We start from the raw sequence: 19,526 nt of genomic DNA on the forward strand, positions 1-19,526 counted from the left end.
AAGTTTTCGAACGAGCTAATACGTTTGTGACTTTTATACATGTTATTTCTTACAGTGCTTTCGCGGGCCGCAAAAATGGCTTCGCAGGCCACATGCCGCCTGCGGGCCGCCATTTGGAAACCCCTGCTATAGCCTATTAGGGTTGCCAGATTTCCAGATGGTAAATAAGGAACACTTCAATTTCTTTGCCATATAACATTAAAATAAAACACCACAGCCATTTAATGAATGAGAAGAGACAAGGGATGTATTAACTAATAAAAATATATGATATACCAGCATGAAATATTTAATTAATTAATTACAAACTAATGAAGTGTTGGTCTTTAGCACAAGTACTTGTCATTTGAAGACTCAACAATTTCTTATTCAATAAGTCTTATAAAATTCCTTACAGTTCTCATCATAGTTGAAATATACAAACAGTTAATTTTTTAAATGTATTATTATTATTATTATTATTATTATTATTATTATTATTATTATTATTATTATTATTATTATTATTATTATTATTATTATTATTATTATTATTTATTTTCCTTAAATTGTACATGTACAATTTAGGGGTGGTAGATGGAGAAAGGGCAAGCCCCACATACACGGAAGTGCCTCCATCTCCACATGTGTATATAAACTCTACTGAATATTTACATACAAACTTATGCAGACATAGAGCTTCTGTTTCTGTCATCTCTTCATTTTATTGCCATTATTGCAAATTCTGCCTGCTTTCATTTCTTGATGGATACAGTACTTTTGCATCCCTCTCTTGGCACAGGCCAGAGTAAAGTGTAGCTTCCACCGAAGTCCCAGTCAACATCCATGGCTGTGACAATATGGAAGTTGCTGGGGTATGGGTAGTGCATACCTGCCAACTTTCCCGATTTAGGCGGGAGACTCCCTATTGATATAGATGTTGATTCCCATAGGGAACCTGAAATATTTGTTCCGAATGAGTAAATTTATAATACCAATATAAATGGTCCGTTATTGGACATTATAAATTTTCCAGCTAACTCATTCCTGGTTGCCAGCGTTTCGCCCTCGTGTGCTAGGCTGGGCTCATCAGTTGGTATCTAGCACACCTACCAAGACGCTGGCTAGTGCATACCGTGGAGGCCACTGCGTAGGCTAATTGTAGCCACCGGCAGTGCCAATGCACTATAAGACACTTTGTCCCATTATCAAAAATTGATGCCTGCCTGGCCATCAGATGATCATCAGTGGCCTCCACGGTATGCACTAGCCAGCGTCTTGGTAGGTGTGCTAGGTACCAACTGATGAGCCCAGCCTAGCACACGAGGGCGAAACGCTGGCAACCAGGAATGAGTTAGCTGGAAAATTTATAATGTCCAATAACGGACCATTTAGACTCCCTATTTTCGACAGTTTTTCCCGCCTCCCGATTATTCTAATATTTCTCCCGATTTTAACTTATTTTAGTGAATTTTAAACATTTGTTTTCAAATCCCACCATTTCAGCTTTGTACGCAAGTGGCCGAAGTCCTTTGCTCATTGGCCTCTTTGAAATGAAAAAAATCGACGTTTATTAATACGAGAAATGCGCAAGAATGGGAGATGTTTATTGAAACCAGTCTATCGCGACGCGTATATCGACTGTCAATCTCTCGTTCTCGCGTGTTATGTTCCTGTTCGTTCGCATCAGTCTAGTCGATTCTAGAGACTAGTCGCTAGATTTGGAGTCTGTTTTAGTAGTTTAGTGATAGAATTTCCTAATGATTTTAGGAGCCATTTGGAGACAATTCTGGCGAGTTTTAATTTATTACTTGATAAAAATAATATTGCGCTTCTCATAATCGTGCCGGCGCGAGATGCAGTATATTAATCTATGCGTTTTCTAAGTAATGGCATCTAAGCGCATGACTGATTCACACGTCTGGAGCATGAGTTCATACTATTTTCGGTAGGCTTATCAGAGACCAATTATCTCGCTCACATACTTCCTGTGAGCCTCATATAACAACAGTCGTGTTTTGAGACAATAAGTGTTATAATATACGGTACCATAGTACTCCTGTATTGCGCAAGATATGTAGAATAAGCAGTTTTGAGCAATTGTATCTCCTGATTCCTCCCGATTTTTCCTGATTTTCATCTCTAAATCTCCTGATTTTTGGCTTTGTAAACTTGGCAGGTATGGTAGTGCTGAGTAATGACATTCAGAGCATGACTAGTGCATCTGAGTGTCATGAAAGGTGCTGCTCATAGGGTCAGTTGTGCTGCAATAGTACTTTCTGACCCAGTGAGGAAAGCAATGGCAAACTACCTCACTCCTCATCTTGCCTAGTACGCCTGATTTTAGTGCTGCCATTGGTTTTTGGGGTTTCCTCATAACCGCATAACCTTTGGTGGTGCTATTTGAGGATCCAACCAGCCTCTGGGCTGATGACCTAACAGACAGACATTGCAAATTAATGTTTCAGTATATGCATTTCGAATCCCACTGTCAGCAACCATTGAGATTGTTTTCCTTGGTTTCCCATTTTCACACCAGGAAAATTCTGGAATTGTACCTTAAGGCCATGGTCACTTCCTTCTCACTCCTAGCCATTTTGTATCCCATAGTCACCATAAGATCTATCTGTGTTGGTGCGATGTCAAGCAAATAGTAAAAAGAATTATATATATGTGCACTTAATGGAAATATGCTTAACACAAACGTAAAAGAATCATCAAAATATTCTCCAGTTTTTCTGGGCCAATTATACCTGTAATATGTACCCACCGCTCTGGTATTGTTTCACATTGGAGAGTTACGTTTAGCTTTTCTCCAATACCACCCTCCCTAGAAAACAATTGACTATTTCAACAACTTCTGAACAAATGTCATCCATATTCAGCTTTTCCTCTAAACTTAGTGTCTCCACTAACTTTAAAATTTTGCTGAACTGAGGTGACTTTTTTAGAGTTACAAAATTCATATGCACATAACATTCAAATCACTAGTCCGACTCATTGGCTGAATGGTCAGCGTTGAGGCCTTTGGTTCAGAGGGTTCAGGTTCAATTCCCGGCTGGGTCGGGGATTTTAATCGCCTCTGATTAATTCTTCTGGCCTGGGGACTGGGTGTTTGTGTTTGTCCCAACACTTTCCTCTTCATATTTAGACAACACACTACATTACCAACCACCACAGAAACACGCAATAGTGATTACATCCTTCCATATAGGTTTGGCGTCGGAAGGGCATCTGGTCGTAAAACAGGGCCAAATCCACATGTGCTACACAGTTCGCACCCGTGATCCCACAGATGTGGGAAAAGAAGAAGAAAAAACATTTGAATCACTAAAATCAAACCATTTGGGTACACAAATATCATAAGACATGTTTAAAATTGTTTTCACAGACCTTAACTTCTCCAGTAAACAAATCTTTCAATTTATTTAATGTTTGAGTCACTTTGAAACAAAAAAAAATGACTCCCCCGTTATTTGTTCCAGTTGTACTTTCAAATTCATTACAATCTATTCCTGCAGACTGAGAAATCATTCTTTTCAAAGCTAAGAACTGCCTTATGGGAAACGTCTGCTAAATGTAATGGAAAATGTAGATATAATTCTACAAGAAGTGTTTGCTTACCGATATCTGATTCTGAGAAACGTAACAAATGTGGTGATTAATTATATTGTCTAGATATTTTGAGACTAATCCACTTTTTTAAAATACTAAAACAATATATTCACTGACAAAAATTCAGTAATGTCAAATAGGACACGTTTCATCCCTTCTTCTGGGACATCTTCAGCTACTTAACCCTAGACAGTTAATGGTCAGCCATGTGCACGGCATAGGTAAACGCTTGTAAATTTTATGACTTACAATTTTCTCAATATTTTTATTATTTATTTACAGCATATACAGTATACACTCTGCTGATACGCAAGTATCTATGCACTTTCAACATTACAGAAACTGCAATGAGTCTCTCATGTCTAATTACAATTCACACAAACAATTGCTCTGTGTTCCTGGCAAAAAGCTTTGTTGCACATCTTGCAGTATGAAGTGGTCATTCGTCTGTTTTTTTTCTTTTTTTTCTTCTAGGACAATTCTAGCAAACAGTGGTCTTCCAGATTGACTGGTCTTCCTTTTAGAGTGCCAGTAGTTGGAATTATGTTTTCTTCGTCCACTCTGTGAAGATCCTTGGTTTCAGGAGAAACACTTCCTCTGACACTTAGAAGATCTTTATCGGAGCCTTCTTCTTCTTCTTCTCCAAATTCTCTGTTTCCAAGCACGTGCTTCCATCATCAGCAAGAATATCATTCAGATCTTCTTTTCCAAGCTCGTCCAAAATACTTCCAATCTTATCAGCAAGGAAAGGATCGTCCGCGTGTAAAGACATCTGACAGTGAACAAAGTAATGATCGTACTAAAAACTAATTTCACATTCACCCTAAATATATTTAAGACATACACTAATCAACAAAATACTCCAAGAAAGAGTATATGAACATACGTAAAATAAAAGAAATCTACCTTGAATTTTCTTCAGCTAAAAATTCACATCCACTACTGGTGAACATTCATAATTTTTATGATGAACCTCCGATACAAGATGCGGAAACACTAGACCTAGAAAAAGCACACTGAATTATTGTTTGAGCTTATTCTTAAAGGTACTGAGGGAATCAGATTCAAGCTTGCTTGCGAATGCTGTCTCTAGTGTGAAATATGTACCAGTTTAAGAAGGAAGCCCTACTTTTAAGTGTTGACTCAGTTAAATGTAACTTAAGAGCTTTTAAGTTACATTTAAATGTATACCAGTGTCATAAATTTTGTGAGCCTTACTTATCCAGGGTTAATGAAGTCAGAACAATTCCAAGAAAAAGAAGAAAAACATTGAATAAAATTACACAAGTTGATGCACTGTGTCTCCACTTAAAATCTAAAAAACATATTACGGTGATATGAGCTATCTCACATTAAAAAGTCCAACACATCACTTGTTCAAGAATGTTTTGCTGCATTTCAAAATGTCAACATATATATCCATATGTTTTTATGGACACAAAGTTTGAAAAGAAATATATAATCAAACATACTTTTAAATGTAATTATGTCAACAATATCACATTTGCCCTACATAGGCTTACTTGGCTGTCCTTCAACATCAAAAATCATGGTTTTAAAGACTTTAATGTGAGGCCCATATTATTGCAATATGCTTTTAAGACTGTAAGTGGGCAGACAATGCATCATCTTCTGTGATATAATTTTATTTAAAGTATATCATTCTATGTTTTTATGGAATTGTTCTGACTTCAGTAAGTAGCTGAAGATATCACAAAAGAAGGGATGAAACATGTCCTACTTGACATACTTATATTTTCATAAGTGAATACAATGTTTTAGTATTGAGAAAAGTTGGACTTTTCTCAAAATATCTATACAATATACTGTAATTTGAATATTTGGTACTTGCATAACCACACTCTTTTTTTTTTTCAATACAATACTATTGTCTAAACTGCAATATTTTAAAAACCAGAACATTTGGCATATAGTTCAAAGGGTGCGTCATACGTGGAGCAAAATGAGAAAAAATAACAATTTTCCAGGCTAACCCATACATCTGGTAACCCTAGTTTCAAGGCAGCAGGCTTTATTCTTGTACTTGTCTCACCTCCCACTATTACCACCATAAAAACCACCTTATTCAATGTGTTTTCTCCTCAAAATAATAAATATAACCCCTCTATTATATAATCGTTTCATGTTGTGCTGTTATTAGGTTTGTCCAGTGGAACTGCTACCTCACAGCTTAACTCCATAAGCACTGTTGTGGCACAGCAGGGATCACAAAAGGATCTGAAAGAGAAAGAAGACTCAGAGTTTGACATGTTTGCTCAATCAAGGAATGTCACTTATGAATCTTCCAAAACTGGGTAAGAATATCAGGGATTCTCTGATTGAATGTTTTTAAGAATTTGAATTTTTTTAAGGTGATAATCATGTTGATATATTTGACATTTACAATCAGCAAATATCAGTGGAATACAGGCAACATTGTCATTCTAAAAATAGGTATAAATAAGGAGGAAGAGCTAATTGAAGAAACTGTTGAAACATGTTGTAGACTTCATTGGTGTGGAATAGAACCACTCAGATGTAGGTGGCATTTATGGGATACCAAAGGATAGTCAAATTTACTCAGTGAAAACTGCTGAATTTTAAGTTTAGGTCCCTAGATTTTGAAATGGGCTTTTGTTCAGCCTATTTCTGTGAGGAAAAGAAATTGTTTAAGAGAGTAGGCTGTTGACAACAGTATCATATTTACCGAGAACCACTGTTGGGAATGAATATGAATGACAGAAATGAGGTATTTAATCTTATATTGTTTTTCATGTACCTTTGTGATTATTCTCAGTTTTAAGATCAGAGCAATATGGAAGTTCTTATACTGGAGGATAGCAGGAGAATTAAAATTTCAGTAGAGTATTCAGGGTGAAAATCAAAATAAAGATTTTATAAATGCAAGATTTTATGTGGTTATCCAAGTACATGTTGAGCATGAGGTATGCAAATACTCTGCCAATACTATTGAAAACTAACTTTTCCTTTTTTGGAAACGGGATTCATGCCCAGAATGATACTGTTATCATGGCAGTGAAATGAAACAAGATATTTACTAAACCACTTCAAATGTCCATAGTCTGCACCTCTATTTTATGTCAGTAGAAGGTCATTCTGGAGTATCTTGCCTCTGTTTTCTCTCTGCAGTCTGATCTTCCTGTATGAGGAATATTTTGTTAATGATAACCTGTCTGATCTTCTATGTTTGAAAATAACCCATATATGTTATGCGAGGACAGCAGAATGAGAAGGTGTAGAATTTAGCCTGCATTTTCAAGTTTTTTGTTGTCTGTTTTTTCTGTTACTCCATCTTACTGCACTAACCCGTCATTTTCTGTATCATTTGTGTAAGTACCCATTTGTGGCTTCCTGTCTTAGATTTACATTCGTACACTGTTTGTCTCCAACATTTATTATGGTGAATGCTGGCTGTGAATTGCTGGGGAATAATTACACTTGTTTGGACTGCTGACACTTTTAGGTGGAACTGTGCATTGTTAATGTTGTCAGTATGGAACCTATTGACCTAAACTTATACTGGGGGAATTCATGAAAGTCTTCATTAATAAGTTGTCAAGATCTAAGAAGAAAGAGAAAATGCGGAAGATAATTGTCACGATAACTTAAATATGGAACCAAAAGGAGATTTATTAGCTGTAATAGAGAGTGTTATTTCATTTGTAGAATTCTTGGGTTAATGTGCGTCTTCATTTTCCTTGCTACCATTATTTTTTTTTTCTTCTTCCCCCCTCCCCTTCCCCCCACTGCTTAATTATGAACTTTTGTAAATACAGTGAAACTCTGTTAAGAGGTTTTTCAAGGGACCGAAAAGAAAAAGGAAAAAAAGAAAAAAAAATTATAAAAAAACTTCTTAAAAGGGGTAATGCCTGAAAACTTATTCTGTACTTTGAAATACATGTGAAACATACAGCCAACAGATTTCCTCGTTTGTGAACCATACCGAAATAGGCTGATATAATATAAGAGCTGCTAAAAGAAAGCCACAATTATAAATATACATTATCATGACATGTATTTTTAGAGACAAAGTAAAATAATTGAACACACTGTACTATAAAAATACTTGATAAGAGAAGGGAACATATATAAAACTTTCGACAAGAGATAAGAAGAAATACTAAGAACATTAAAACTGTAGATGGTAACCGTACATTATGTAAATTCCGTACTGCATTACACATTAAATATATTTCCAGACACTGCCGGGCTGAGTGGTTCAGACGATTAAGGCGCTGGCCTTCTAACCCCAACTTGGCAGGTTCGATCCTGGCTCAGTCCAGTGGTATTTGAAGGTGCTCAGATACGACAGCCTTGTGTTGGTAGATTTACTGGCACGTAAAAGAACTCCTGCGGGACTAAATTCCGGCACCTCGGCGTCTCCGAAGACCGTGAAAGTAGTTAGTGGGACATAAAACAAATAACATTATTATTATTTCCAAACACAAAAGTCTAGGCTCCTACTTGGAAAAGAAATTGTCCAGGGTTGACTGTTTCAGGTTTTTACTGCTTTCTTGAAGTATAAACATCTCCATTTCGCACATTGCCTTCCATGTGTTCTGAGGCACATTGACTGAACCTTCCATAAACCGCCTCAGTTTTTCAAGGCAGGTGCTTGCCTCACTGCAAGATGGTCTTGGGTGATTCTCTTCCTCAACCTCTTCTTCTTCTTCTTATTCTTCTTCTTCTTCTTCGTCTTCTTCTTCTATCATCATCTCCTGCCTGAATTTCCTTGCAGATCTCATCGATGGTCCGCTCCTTGCAAGTGGTTACCATATCATCAATGGCAGTGAAGTCGTCGAAACTACTAGTAATCTCCATCGTCTCCTGTATAGTTTTCCAGCATCCTGGCTCTTCATCACCAACTTCCATAACAATGCTGTTGGTACTACCACCGAAGCCTGCTTTCTTGTAGCAATTTGCTATTATTACAGGCTCCGCTGAATCCCATGATGAGGCAATGAAATGCATTGTGTCCAAAAGAGATGTTTTGTGGATGGGATTGCCTGCTTCCATGTGTAGCAGCATACGGCGCACAACTGACTTTCGGTACCTCTGCTTCAATACCTTAATGATTCCTTGGTCCATGGGCTGTAGTACCGATGTAGTATTCGGTGGAAAAAATTCTAACTTGATGTTCAGTAAATGGGGCCACTCTTTGGGATGAGCAGGGAAGTGGTCCATAAACACCACAATCTTCCTGTTCTGGCTCCCCATTTTGGCATCTAATGCCTGCATATACTCTTCAAACAGGGAACTTGTCATCCCAGCTGACTTGTTGCTGGTGTACTTGCACAGTAAAGACCTGACATTTTTGAAACATAGTGGCTTCCTAGACTTCCCTATCATCAGTAGAGGTAGTTTTCAGTTCCTTCCATATTAGCACCCACCAATACCGTAACTCGCAATTTACTTAATTTTCCCCCGTGGCAGGATTCTCCCTTCAAAACTAGAGATTTATCTGGGATAAGCTGGTAAAAAAGTACGAATTCATCGAGATTAAAAGCGTTGCAAATTTTGCAACTGCTTATTTTAGCAGGCAGAACTGTTTCCTTCCACGCTCCCTTTTCCTCTGCACTTACTCTCTCTACTTTGCTACAAATTGTTTTGTAAACAATACCGGCTCAATTTTTAAAGCGGTCCAGCCACCCGTTCGACGCGGTAAAAGGTACCTTTAATTTGCTTGCAATTTTTTCGGCTTTCTCCTTCACAATAGTCCCGCTTGCAGGTATGTTTAAACTTCGCTGCTGTTTAAACCATATTAGCAGTGCTTGTTCTATTTCATCATACTTTCCAGATTTAACTTTCTTGCAGTTTGCTGAAGTATTCCCTCCAGAAGCCAAGATCTCTTCTTTCTTCACTATAATGCCGTTCAAAGTAGACGGCGGCACCCCCAGCTCCTTCACCAAAGCGACATGGGAAAGTGTAGATGACTCCACTTTCCTTATAATCTCCACTTTGTCTTTAATTGTTAGTGCCTTTCGCTTGATCACTTTCCTCTGAGTTCCGCTTATTTTCACTTAAAACGTTCATACATTGATATTACAAGTACAACTAACTTCACCAACTCCTATTCACACTAATTACAACGCTACACTACACTTACGTTCATACATTGATATTACAAGTACAACTAACTTCACCAACTCCTATTCACACTAATTACAACGCTACACTACACTTGGCAATCCGTAGCTTAGGCTTGCAAGACGAAAAGACAAGATGTGTACTACAGTTCGTTAGCATGTGCTTTCTGTCTTCTTCACACACACACCCCCCTCCCGACACATGCTTCAAGTTAATGACAGCAAATGGGAAATCCGGCAACTTATTCTTACAAGGGAACATCGGCAATGGTTAAGTCGCCGATCGTGATGTAACTTGGAAAACACATTGGGGTACATGTAAAAACGATGTCGGCATCAATTTTGGGTGCCAACATTCATTAGGGCGTTAACTACGGGGCCTAAAATTTGCGAGATTTCAAATTCCGCACGATCAGCGATGAATACCTGCTGGCCAATGCTAAGCCGGCACACTGAGTGCCTGGAGACACGCCTGTGCACCTCCTGCCCTCCCCACTCAACTGGTTCGCCACCGCACGTTTCCCTTCTCCCCGCGCTTGCCGGCTGCTTAGCTGTTGAACGGGACCGGCTCTATACTTTGCTTCTTTTCGTACTATAATTATTAAAATCCTTTAAATAACATTCCGTTTCACATAATGATAATAAATAACCTAAACTAATATACCCATATTTTATTCAAATGTTATATTTTCATTCCTGCTAATTGTGGTGAGTTGTCACATTCGTGGGTACAACTCCGAGTGAAGTACCACTGGGCGTGGTCAAAAGTGGTGTAGGTTACTGCGTCCTACCTACCCTTAAATTATTATTTACTGCTAAAATGCCTTAAAGCTGTCGGTAGTGTCCTTTAGAGTGGACATACATATGGAATTAATCAAATTAAATCACCCACCACTAAATCTCCCACCTTTAAACAACGTTAAATACCTTTTTATGTAAAGAAATTACGTGCCTGGGTAGAGGATCTCAATAAATGTAATAAGATTCGGTACCTCGGGATATCAAAACCTGGTTATAGGTCCAGATCTTTTTATGTCCCCTTCCCCCCACCCATTTTGTGTATGCTATCAGTTGTGTCATAACGAAACTACATCGTGGACGACGACAACAACAGTTATAAAGTCCGAGTTTGAAACTACTGGCATTTTCTGTATTGCGTACTCTAGTATAAGGAATAGGCCTATAGGTAGAATATTTTTATTTATGCTTGTACTGAAAGATTTATTTATGTTTTGCAGTGACAGGCACAACACATTTCAATTGCAGCAATGGTTATCGAATATAAACAAATTTAATGCATAGGCAACTTTGATATGAGTATGACATGGAATGTAGTAAAGTTTGATGTAATAAGAAAAGCCTTGAAAAATAAAAAAGATGTGCATTTATATATGCAGTAGATATACAGTAATCACAGGCAGACCTGTAGTCTTACTGTACTGGTACTTTTGCATTATAGCTGACGAAGGTCTGTGTATTCAACAAGTACCGAGATTAAAGTATCACACTACAGTTTTCTGGGTATGATGGCAGTTACATACGCAAAAAGTTAAATAGCTATTGTACGAACTGGTACAACAACAAACAATTACAAGTCAACACAATAAATGACTCCGTATACATTACATCGGGCAAACTCCCCGTCAATAACTGATAGTGAACTAAAACAATCTTTGGTCTATTCGAAACATTAAAAAATAGTGAAAAGAAAACCGAAACAAAACACAATTAACAACAGGCGCCATACATTTTTTTTTTTCTTTTCCTATTTGCTTTACGTAGCACCGACACAAATAGGTCTTATGGCGATGATGGGATAGGAAAAGCCTAGGAGTTGGAAGGAAGCGGCCGTGGCCTTAATTAAGGTACACCGGGCGAGTTGGCCGTGCGCGTAGAGGCGCGCGGCTGTGAGCTTGCATCCGGGAGATAGTAGGTTCGAATCCCACTATCGGCAGCCCTGAAAATGGTTTTCCGTGGTTTCCCATTTTCACACCAGGCAAATGCTGGGGCTGTACCTTAATTAAGGCCATGGCCGCTTCCTTCCAACTCCTAGGCCTTTCCTATCCTATCGTCGCCATAAGACCTATCTGTGTCGGTGCGACGTAAAGCCCATAGCAAAAAAAAAATTTAGGTACAACCCCAGTATTTGCCTGGTGTGAAAATGGGAAACCACAGAAAACCATCTTCAGGGCTGCCAACAGTGGGATTCGAACCCACTTTCTCCTGGATGCAATCTCACAGCCGCGCGCCTCTAACCGCCCGGCCAACTCGCCCAGTGCAAACGTTTTCATAAACATTTCAGAAAACGTAGACTGACTAATACAATGTGGAAATTACAAAGGCAAGATATGAGAAAGGCTGATAGAGTACGCAAAGTGTAGCACCGGTTCTCTTCGACAGCTAAGAATACGGGCAGGCGGGGGGAGAAGGGAAACGTGCGGTGGCAAATCTGAAGGAGGCGTGTCTCCAGGCACTTGGTGTGCTGGTTTAGCATTGGCCAGCAGGTATTCATTGCTGATCACGCGGAATTTGAAATGTCGCAAATTTTAGGCCTCGTAGTTAACGCCCTAATGAATGATGGCACCCAAAATTGATGCCGACATTATTTTTACATGTACCTCAATGTGTTTTCCAAGTTTCATCTTGTCAGTGGATACATTTTAAAATTTTAAATATCATGTATCATGTCGTCCATCATGTTCCATTAGGGGCCGATGACCTTCGATGTTAGGCGCCTTAAAACAACAAGCAAGCAAACACCAAGTTTCATCGCGATCGGCGACTTAACCATTGCCGATGTTCCCTTGTTGGAGATTCTTAGAACCTATTCATAGGCCTATATCGTCCCTGCATTCCTACTGGTTGTCACAGCAACGGGCGTAGTTTTTGGCTGTTTCACAAATACTGCATGGACAAGCAGGTATGGAGTTTATTTTCCTGCTTTAATCCTCTTCATGCTATAGGTACTGAAGAAAAGAAACGCAGGTTTGAAGTTGCAGAAATTAGTGCAGGGAAAGTATTTGTGTATTACGTGCGAGTGATAAAGGCGCAGTAGCAACACTGGCACATCTAAACGTAAACAGTTTCTTTCCCCGCAAGAATTTTATGTCTCTTCATCCTTGTGCAACGTTCTAATAATGGCGGTGGAAAGAAAGTTGTTGCTTTAAGTTTGCAGATATTTTCAGTGTCAGTCATGTTTTGTTACAGTGAATGGAATGCAAGTGAGTGAATATGATTTCAATATGTATAATAAGTATTGCTGACTGTTTGTAGATGAATTAATATAACAAGAGTGTCTATATTTGTTTAATTATATTCTGTGTGTTATGAAATTGCCCACTAGAGAATAACTACATAACAAATACCAAGGAATAAATAGATCTCTTTTCAAGAAGAAACTCAAAGTGATTAGGAGCGTGTTTTTGAAATTTTCCAGTAGGCAATAACAGCTTTTTAACTCTAAAGGACTAGCAAGGAGAAATAAGGTAAGATGTCAGCGAATAATCAAGCTAATAATAAAGATAGCAAAGTCCAAGTAATTGAACGATGTGATATATGCAGCAAAACAGTAGCAGATAATGACAACCAAAGCTATAGAATGTGGTGCCTGTAATAAATGGCGAGAATTTGACTGCGTTAATAGGAAAAATAGTAGACTCGCGTGGTTGTGCACCGAATGTAAGACTAGGATTCTGAAAAAACCAAGGCTCAACATCGACACCTCGAACGGAATTATAAGTGATATGCAGGAAATGCTTGATACATTGGAAACCAAAATACAAGATAGATTAAAAATGGAAATAAAAACTCTACAAAATGAATTAGAGATACGCATCCAATCGACAAATGTAACCAAACCTAAGACTCCAACTCCGCCGACACCTACACGAAATATGGATAATCAACTTGCGGCTCAGAGTCATCAAGAGATGGAGGAAGAGTATCAGGGAACAAGACGTAATGTGATCATGGTAAAAGAACGGACTGATTCAAAAAATTATGAGAAAATTTCTACGAAAGAAATTGCTGAAGAAGCTAGGAAGGTGCAGGACATAGATCAACAAGATAAAACAATCAGATTCCATGGACAGATATGAGATCAACAAGAAAACACAGGTCAGAGATAGAGGAACTAGGGAAGAACAGAATGGCAATCTTAAGGCTGCGGAAAAAATTGGGTGGCTATATATAGGTAGAATACATCCCACAATGCATAAAGAAAATTTAGATTATATGAAGAGTAATGGAATAAAGGAAATAATGGAATGCAATCAACTGAAATCCAAAGGCTATAGCAAATCTTTCTGAATTGGAGTTCCATTTGACAGTCTCAAACTGGTAAATAACCCTGATTTCTGGCCAATTTTTGAGGTTCAGGGTACAATGGGGTCATCCTGGAAAACAACCACAGGATCTCCTACAATGGTAACATGCGACAATAAGGAAGAAATGACATCAGTACTGCTCTGGAATATTGAAGGCCTAAAAAACGCTAACTCGATAATGCGATCAACATATTAACTCAAGACATCGTAATATTAACAGAAACGTTTCTTACAGAGAATATTAACACTTTTGGTTGTTACAGCAGACATACCCTAGCTCAACAAAATCACCGTGGAAGACCGAGTGGGGGAATAACATGCATGTTCAAAGCAAAACTGGCCCCCGTGAACGTTATTTATAAATCGGACAGTGTGATAGTTATTAAACTTAAATATGTGACAATCATTGGTGCCTACTTCCAACCAGGCGTCCATCCAGAAGTAATTATAGAATCACTAAGTGAAGCTATAAACAAAATAAAGATAAACGAGGCAGTGATCTTAGCAGGAGATTTAAATTGTAGAATAGATAAGCCATCAAGGAAAAGCAATCTAGTTATCTCTTACTTGCAGGAAGATGGTTTTAATTTAATCAGTTCTAACACAAATCCAACATACTTCTGTCACAATGGCAGCAGTACAATAGATCTATTATTTCATAATAACCTAATTAAAGTTCACTCGTGGAAAATAGAGGACAGATGCTTAATAAGGAAACACCTTCCAGTAACAGCTACATTTAAAATAATACCCAGATACAAACCTATTAAACAGAAACATCCAGAAAATTATAACAGAGAAGCTACCAACTTTGGAAGAACAAAAGACACTTATGTAGAACATACTTCAGAAGCTGTTAGATGAATCAACTGATGACATTGAAGAAAAACTCAAACAAGCTCTTATACCAATCAGGAAAAGCACCAGGAGAGCTCAAAAGTGGTTTGACCAAGAGTGCTACAAGCTGAGGGAGACAGTCCTTGAATGCCTACATAAAGCTAGAGAGAGAAGTAACCCGATTGACCTGAATCTATATACACTAGAAAGGAGAAAGTACAAATAGCTTTTGAAAGAGAAGAAAAAGGCATTCATTGATAGGGAAGCAATGATAATTGCTGAAACAGCTCGCAAAAACCATTCCATTTTAAACTGCTAGAAGACCTCATTTCCCAAATGATATTGCAATCAAAACTTGGACAGATCATTTTTCACGCATCTTGAACAGAGAAAACCGGCCGGTGGCTATGGAGGTGAAAGAAAATATGGATAAACACATGGAGTTTCAATATTTCATGGGAGAGGAAGTAAAAGCAACAATAACACAATTGGCAAATCAAAAGGCAGCAGGTCCAAACAGTATCCTAACTGAACATATAAAATTGTCTATGGAAGCATTTTTAGGAATATGGGTGACATTATTCAACACCTGTATGGAAAAAGGAAACATTCCCTATGAATGGAGAGACTCCAATATTAAAATCCTTTACAAAGATAAAGGAGATACGGGATCTCCAGATTGCTACAGAGGCTAGAGAATAACCTGTTAAAACTTTTTACCAGTTTACTAAAAAAGAGATTGGAGGAAGAAATCACTGACAAGATTCCAGAAAGGAAGATCAACACTCCACGCTGTAGCAAATTTGTTGAATAACGTAGATGAAACTACGACACCCTAAGCAGAAATTTTATGCTGTCTTTGTTGACTATAACAAAGCTTTTGACTTGATAAATAGGGAAATTCTAATACACAAACTAGAGCTATTGGTAGGAAATAATAACAAATTGGTGACTATAATAAATAATATTCTGACCTCAAACAGAATTATGATAGATGATGGGACAACTAGGTCAAAAAGCATCACTCAGACAAATGGAATCTTACAAGGAGATCCATTAACCCCTCAGCGTCACAACAATTTTAGGAGCTTCCTATCCCGCGGCCGGATGAGATTCCAACTAAGCGCGACTGAAATACATTGATTCACTTAAAGCGTTACTACAAGTATAAGAGTAGGCCGATATTCACGAAATTTTGAATTCCTTATGATAGAACTATGTACATGCAGATAATAACATAATTTTTCACATTACCTTAGTAATTTAGTTTCATGTGATAGAGTTCGAAGCACTCTTCGAGACAGAGACCCACGTCACACTCCTGGCAGCAGTACACCGACGTCGTCTTTTCTCCTTGTTTAGAACACACGATACAACGTCTCGGAGGTTTGTATTTCTCACCCTTGTGTGATAATTTCATGATAAAATGTCTTTCCTGCAACCTTGGAACTGTATTATCTGATGCGCGCCGGCCTTGAATATTTCGTTTCCCGGCCGAGGTAGCTTATTATGTAAACAAACCTTCCTCCAGTTGAACGCGATAAGATAGGCCTAACTGCTCAGTGTTTGTCCCTGTGACTTGTCTGGATATTATTAGAGAATTTAGGAATCCGAATTCACTGTTGAAAACTTCCCTTTGACCTGTATAATTATCAGTAGTCTCCTACACGAAATTTCCAAGTACTGGTTCCTCCTGATCGTCACTCTCATCATTTACCACTGCATCCGCCACAGCCGCATCATTTATTTAATTATCACTTCTACTAATACTGTCACTACTACTTCCGACTAAACTCTCATCTAAATTATACAATATTTCAAGCACATTACTGTCAGTCAAACCACGGCTGAGCGCGGCGCGTCACACGGACTGATGAAGCTGCAGCGAGGCCGAAAGCAGCAGGACGAAACTGAATGAGGGGAATAACATTCATGACGAAACAAACCAACTCGATACATATATCAGATAAAAGGTCGAGACATCGTCTTTCAAGCGAGATATATACAATGAACAACTGGTTCTCGTATCGTATGACAGAAAGCAGCACTAACTGATGCCTACACAGAGTGCTCGTGGAGAGTCATGAAAATATTACAAGCCGAGAAATAAAGACAATATGATAAATATTTTGCACTCTCAATGTACAAATAGAGCAAAGAACATCACGCAAAAAGACAAACTTCTCATATCATCATTTCTTTATTTTATTACGTGGGAAAGAATGAAGCAAACAGGCTTTAAAAAAAAGCAGAGATTACTAGTGCTCAGACTTACTTGACAAATATTTACCCCAAAAACAACTACATTTTAACGATCTTCATTCTTATTTTACAACACTGATAAACCCCAACATTTCTTCTTGGAAACAAAACAATTTGCAAATCCATAACTCCAAAACTCTTCGCACTATAGCCGTAAATGCGAAACCATGCATGGATCTATACCACGTATAGAGGTCGGCGGCTACGGAAGAAAAGAGGGTCTATACAACGTATAGAGGTCGGCGCTGAGGGGTTAAGCCCACTATTCTTTAATGTAATCACTTCAGATTTTGTCACTAGAATAATACCTAGGGACTCCCCAGTAGTACTATTACATGTATGCTGATGACATGGTCTTAGGATCCAGTAATAAAGAAGAATTACAGATAGTAATAGACAAACTGGATGAATGGGCAAAGGAAAATTATTTTACTATTCAAGACGGCACAGGTGGTCTTTAGAAAGGGTGGAAGATTAGCCAGATTGGATAACATACTGTACCAGGAAGGCATAGGCCCTGGCACATACGAGTTATAAATTTTATTCATGAGCTTATAGTTCAGTTCCGATGCATGAACAGCTGTGTGAGAGAAGGTTCTCGTTCTCACTGCGCTGCGTGAGGGAGAGCGCAAGTCGAGCAAGGTCAAGTGACGTCACCACTGCCTGTAGCTTCCCTCCCCTTTAGAATTCTCTCGAAAATTATTTTATAAACTTTTTAACGCCTGTACCAGTTAATGAGACCAACACTGAATTGTAGCCAATATTCTGGAAGTGAAACCCTGCAAATTTGAGATCAATCCGTCCAGTGGTTTCCCAAGTAAGTTAAAGTTTGGAAGGAATTATCACCCCTTCATCGCCTGATTCCGAGCGCTGCTCGCAGACCGGTATAAATAGGTCAGTGAACCAAGGTTATAGCCAGTGTGCCATAAGTGTGTTCTGCATTTATGAAGGACAGTATGCTCCATCGCGATTCACGAGGACATAGTAGTGGTCACACTCGAACGCTTTGAAAATAGTGCGAAGACGTCGTAAGTCAAGTTTCTGCCACGCTGCGACAAAGAAAATATTCTAAAAGTTTCTCCAACTAAATTGTCATTAGATAATACTTAGAAGTGTATTAGCTGAGTGAAGCTATAATAGGAAGTGTGAATTGAAGTGTCAAGTATTTCATTTGTCAGTAAACGACGTTGTGAACTTGACCATTTTCACGTAATTCTGAACTGTATCTTTGAACTTTGACAATATTCTAAGTCATTGCATGTGGTGAACTAAAATCCTAATTTGAGATCATTTTTTATAATTCTGAGACGTATTTCTCCTCCAGTAGTGTAATTGTGAACTGTATGAGACATTATTTCACTCGACATTCGTCCAATAACACGGCTAGAATTGACTTTTTTGTGTGCATTTTCTCGATCTTTTGATCGCTACTACGAGAAACTCAGTGAACATTAAGAACTTTTTATGACTATATTAAGTAGTACAGACTCATGTGGTGTAAATCCAGCCATAAAATCGCCTTAATCTGCGAACAGTATTATTTTAGAGACTGTTGTTAATAACATTTTTTCAAGTGCTTATGGACTGTGATTATTATTCTATGGTCGAACCTCGGACATAATTAGTGACAATTGTGAACTGTGACAGTGTTAAATCTTAATTCCATAAACTGTGTGTATATAAAAAGTGTGTTTTTCGTAGTGAAAATGATTGTAAGTCCTTACTCCATTAACCTGCCTTACAAACCATACGGTAGCATGGACTGTGAATTCTAATTCAACACCGTAATATGAGGATAGAACTGTGCATTACAACCTGTGTCGGTGTGTAATATTAATATTAGTGATAATTGTGAGCTCTATAGTGCCAATTGAACTTTCCGTGTTCTGACATTACCTCAAAGAACAACGGAAATCTTGCCAAAGTGCTGTGAGATTCTGCTCCATCGAACGTCATTTCCAATGTGGGATTTACGTGGTTTCTTCAACTATGGTACCCATCAAGGGACGTCCACGATTGAGATTAACGTGGTATCTTCACTGAACGGACTTATCACGTCGCCAGTGCTATGTTCGAGCCCTGGCTGCACGCTGCGGAATGTTCCAGGCACCGAGTCGCAATCACAACACCAACACTTGTAAGCAGATTCCAGGTGATCTTCTCATATTCTGAGTGAGTAATCCTACTGACTGACTTTTAACAAAGCACTCAGTTAATTACAGTGCTCCAACAAGTGCTTCATCTGAATATCAGCTCGTAATTTATAATCATTCAAGAGAGGTTCATATCTTGCTTTTAAACTGTAAATTCCTTTTTAAATCATTCATAAATTGAATTAATTTCACATAGATGAACTTTAGGTTTACAAGTGCACTACTTTTTATCTTATTTTTCAACTCAA

General features: G+C 38.2%; 1 protein-coding gene across 3 annotated transcripts in view; it reads left to right on the forward strand.

The window, feature by feature from the left end:
• The window catches only part of LOC136878892 (target of Myb1 membrane trafficking protein), a 182,877-nt gene that overhangs the window by 110,564 nt on the left and 52,787 nt on the right, over positions 1 to 19,526 (forward strand). For all 3 annotated transcript variants that reach the window (XM_067152476.2, XM_067152477.2, XM_068228851.1), the window contains exon 8: positions 5,756 to 5,909. In XM_067152476.2, the coding sequence (XP_067008577.2) occupies positions 5,756 to 5,909 (154 nt within the window). The remainder of the gene's footprint in view (positions 1 to 5,755; positions 5,910 to 19,526) is intronic.

The sequence above is a fragment of the Anabrus simplex genome, chromosome 8, assembly GCF_040414725.1.
Source record: "Anabrus simplex isolate iqAnaSimp1 chromosome 8, ASM4041472v1, whole genome shotgun sequence".
Taxonomy (NCBI): Eukaryota; Metazoa; Arthropoda; class Insecta; order Orthoptera; family Tettigoniidae; genus Anabrus; species Anabrus simplex.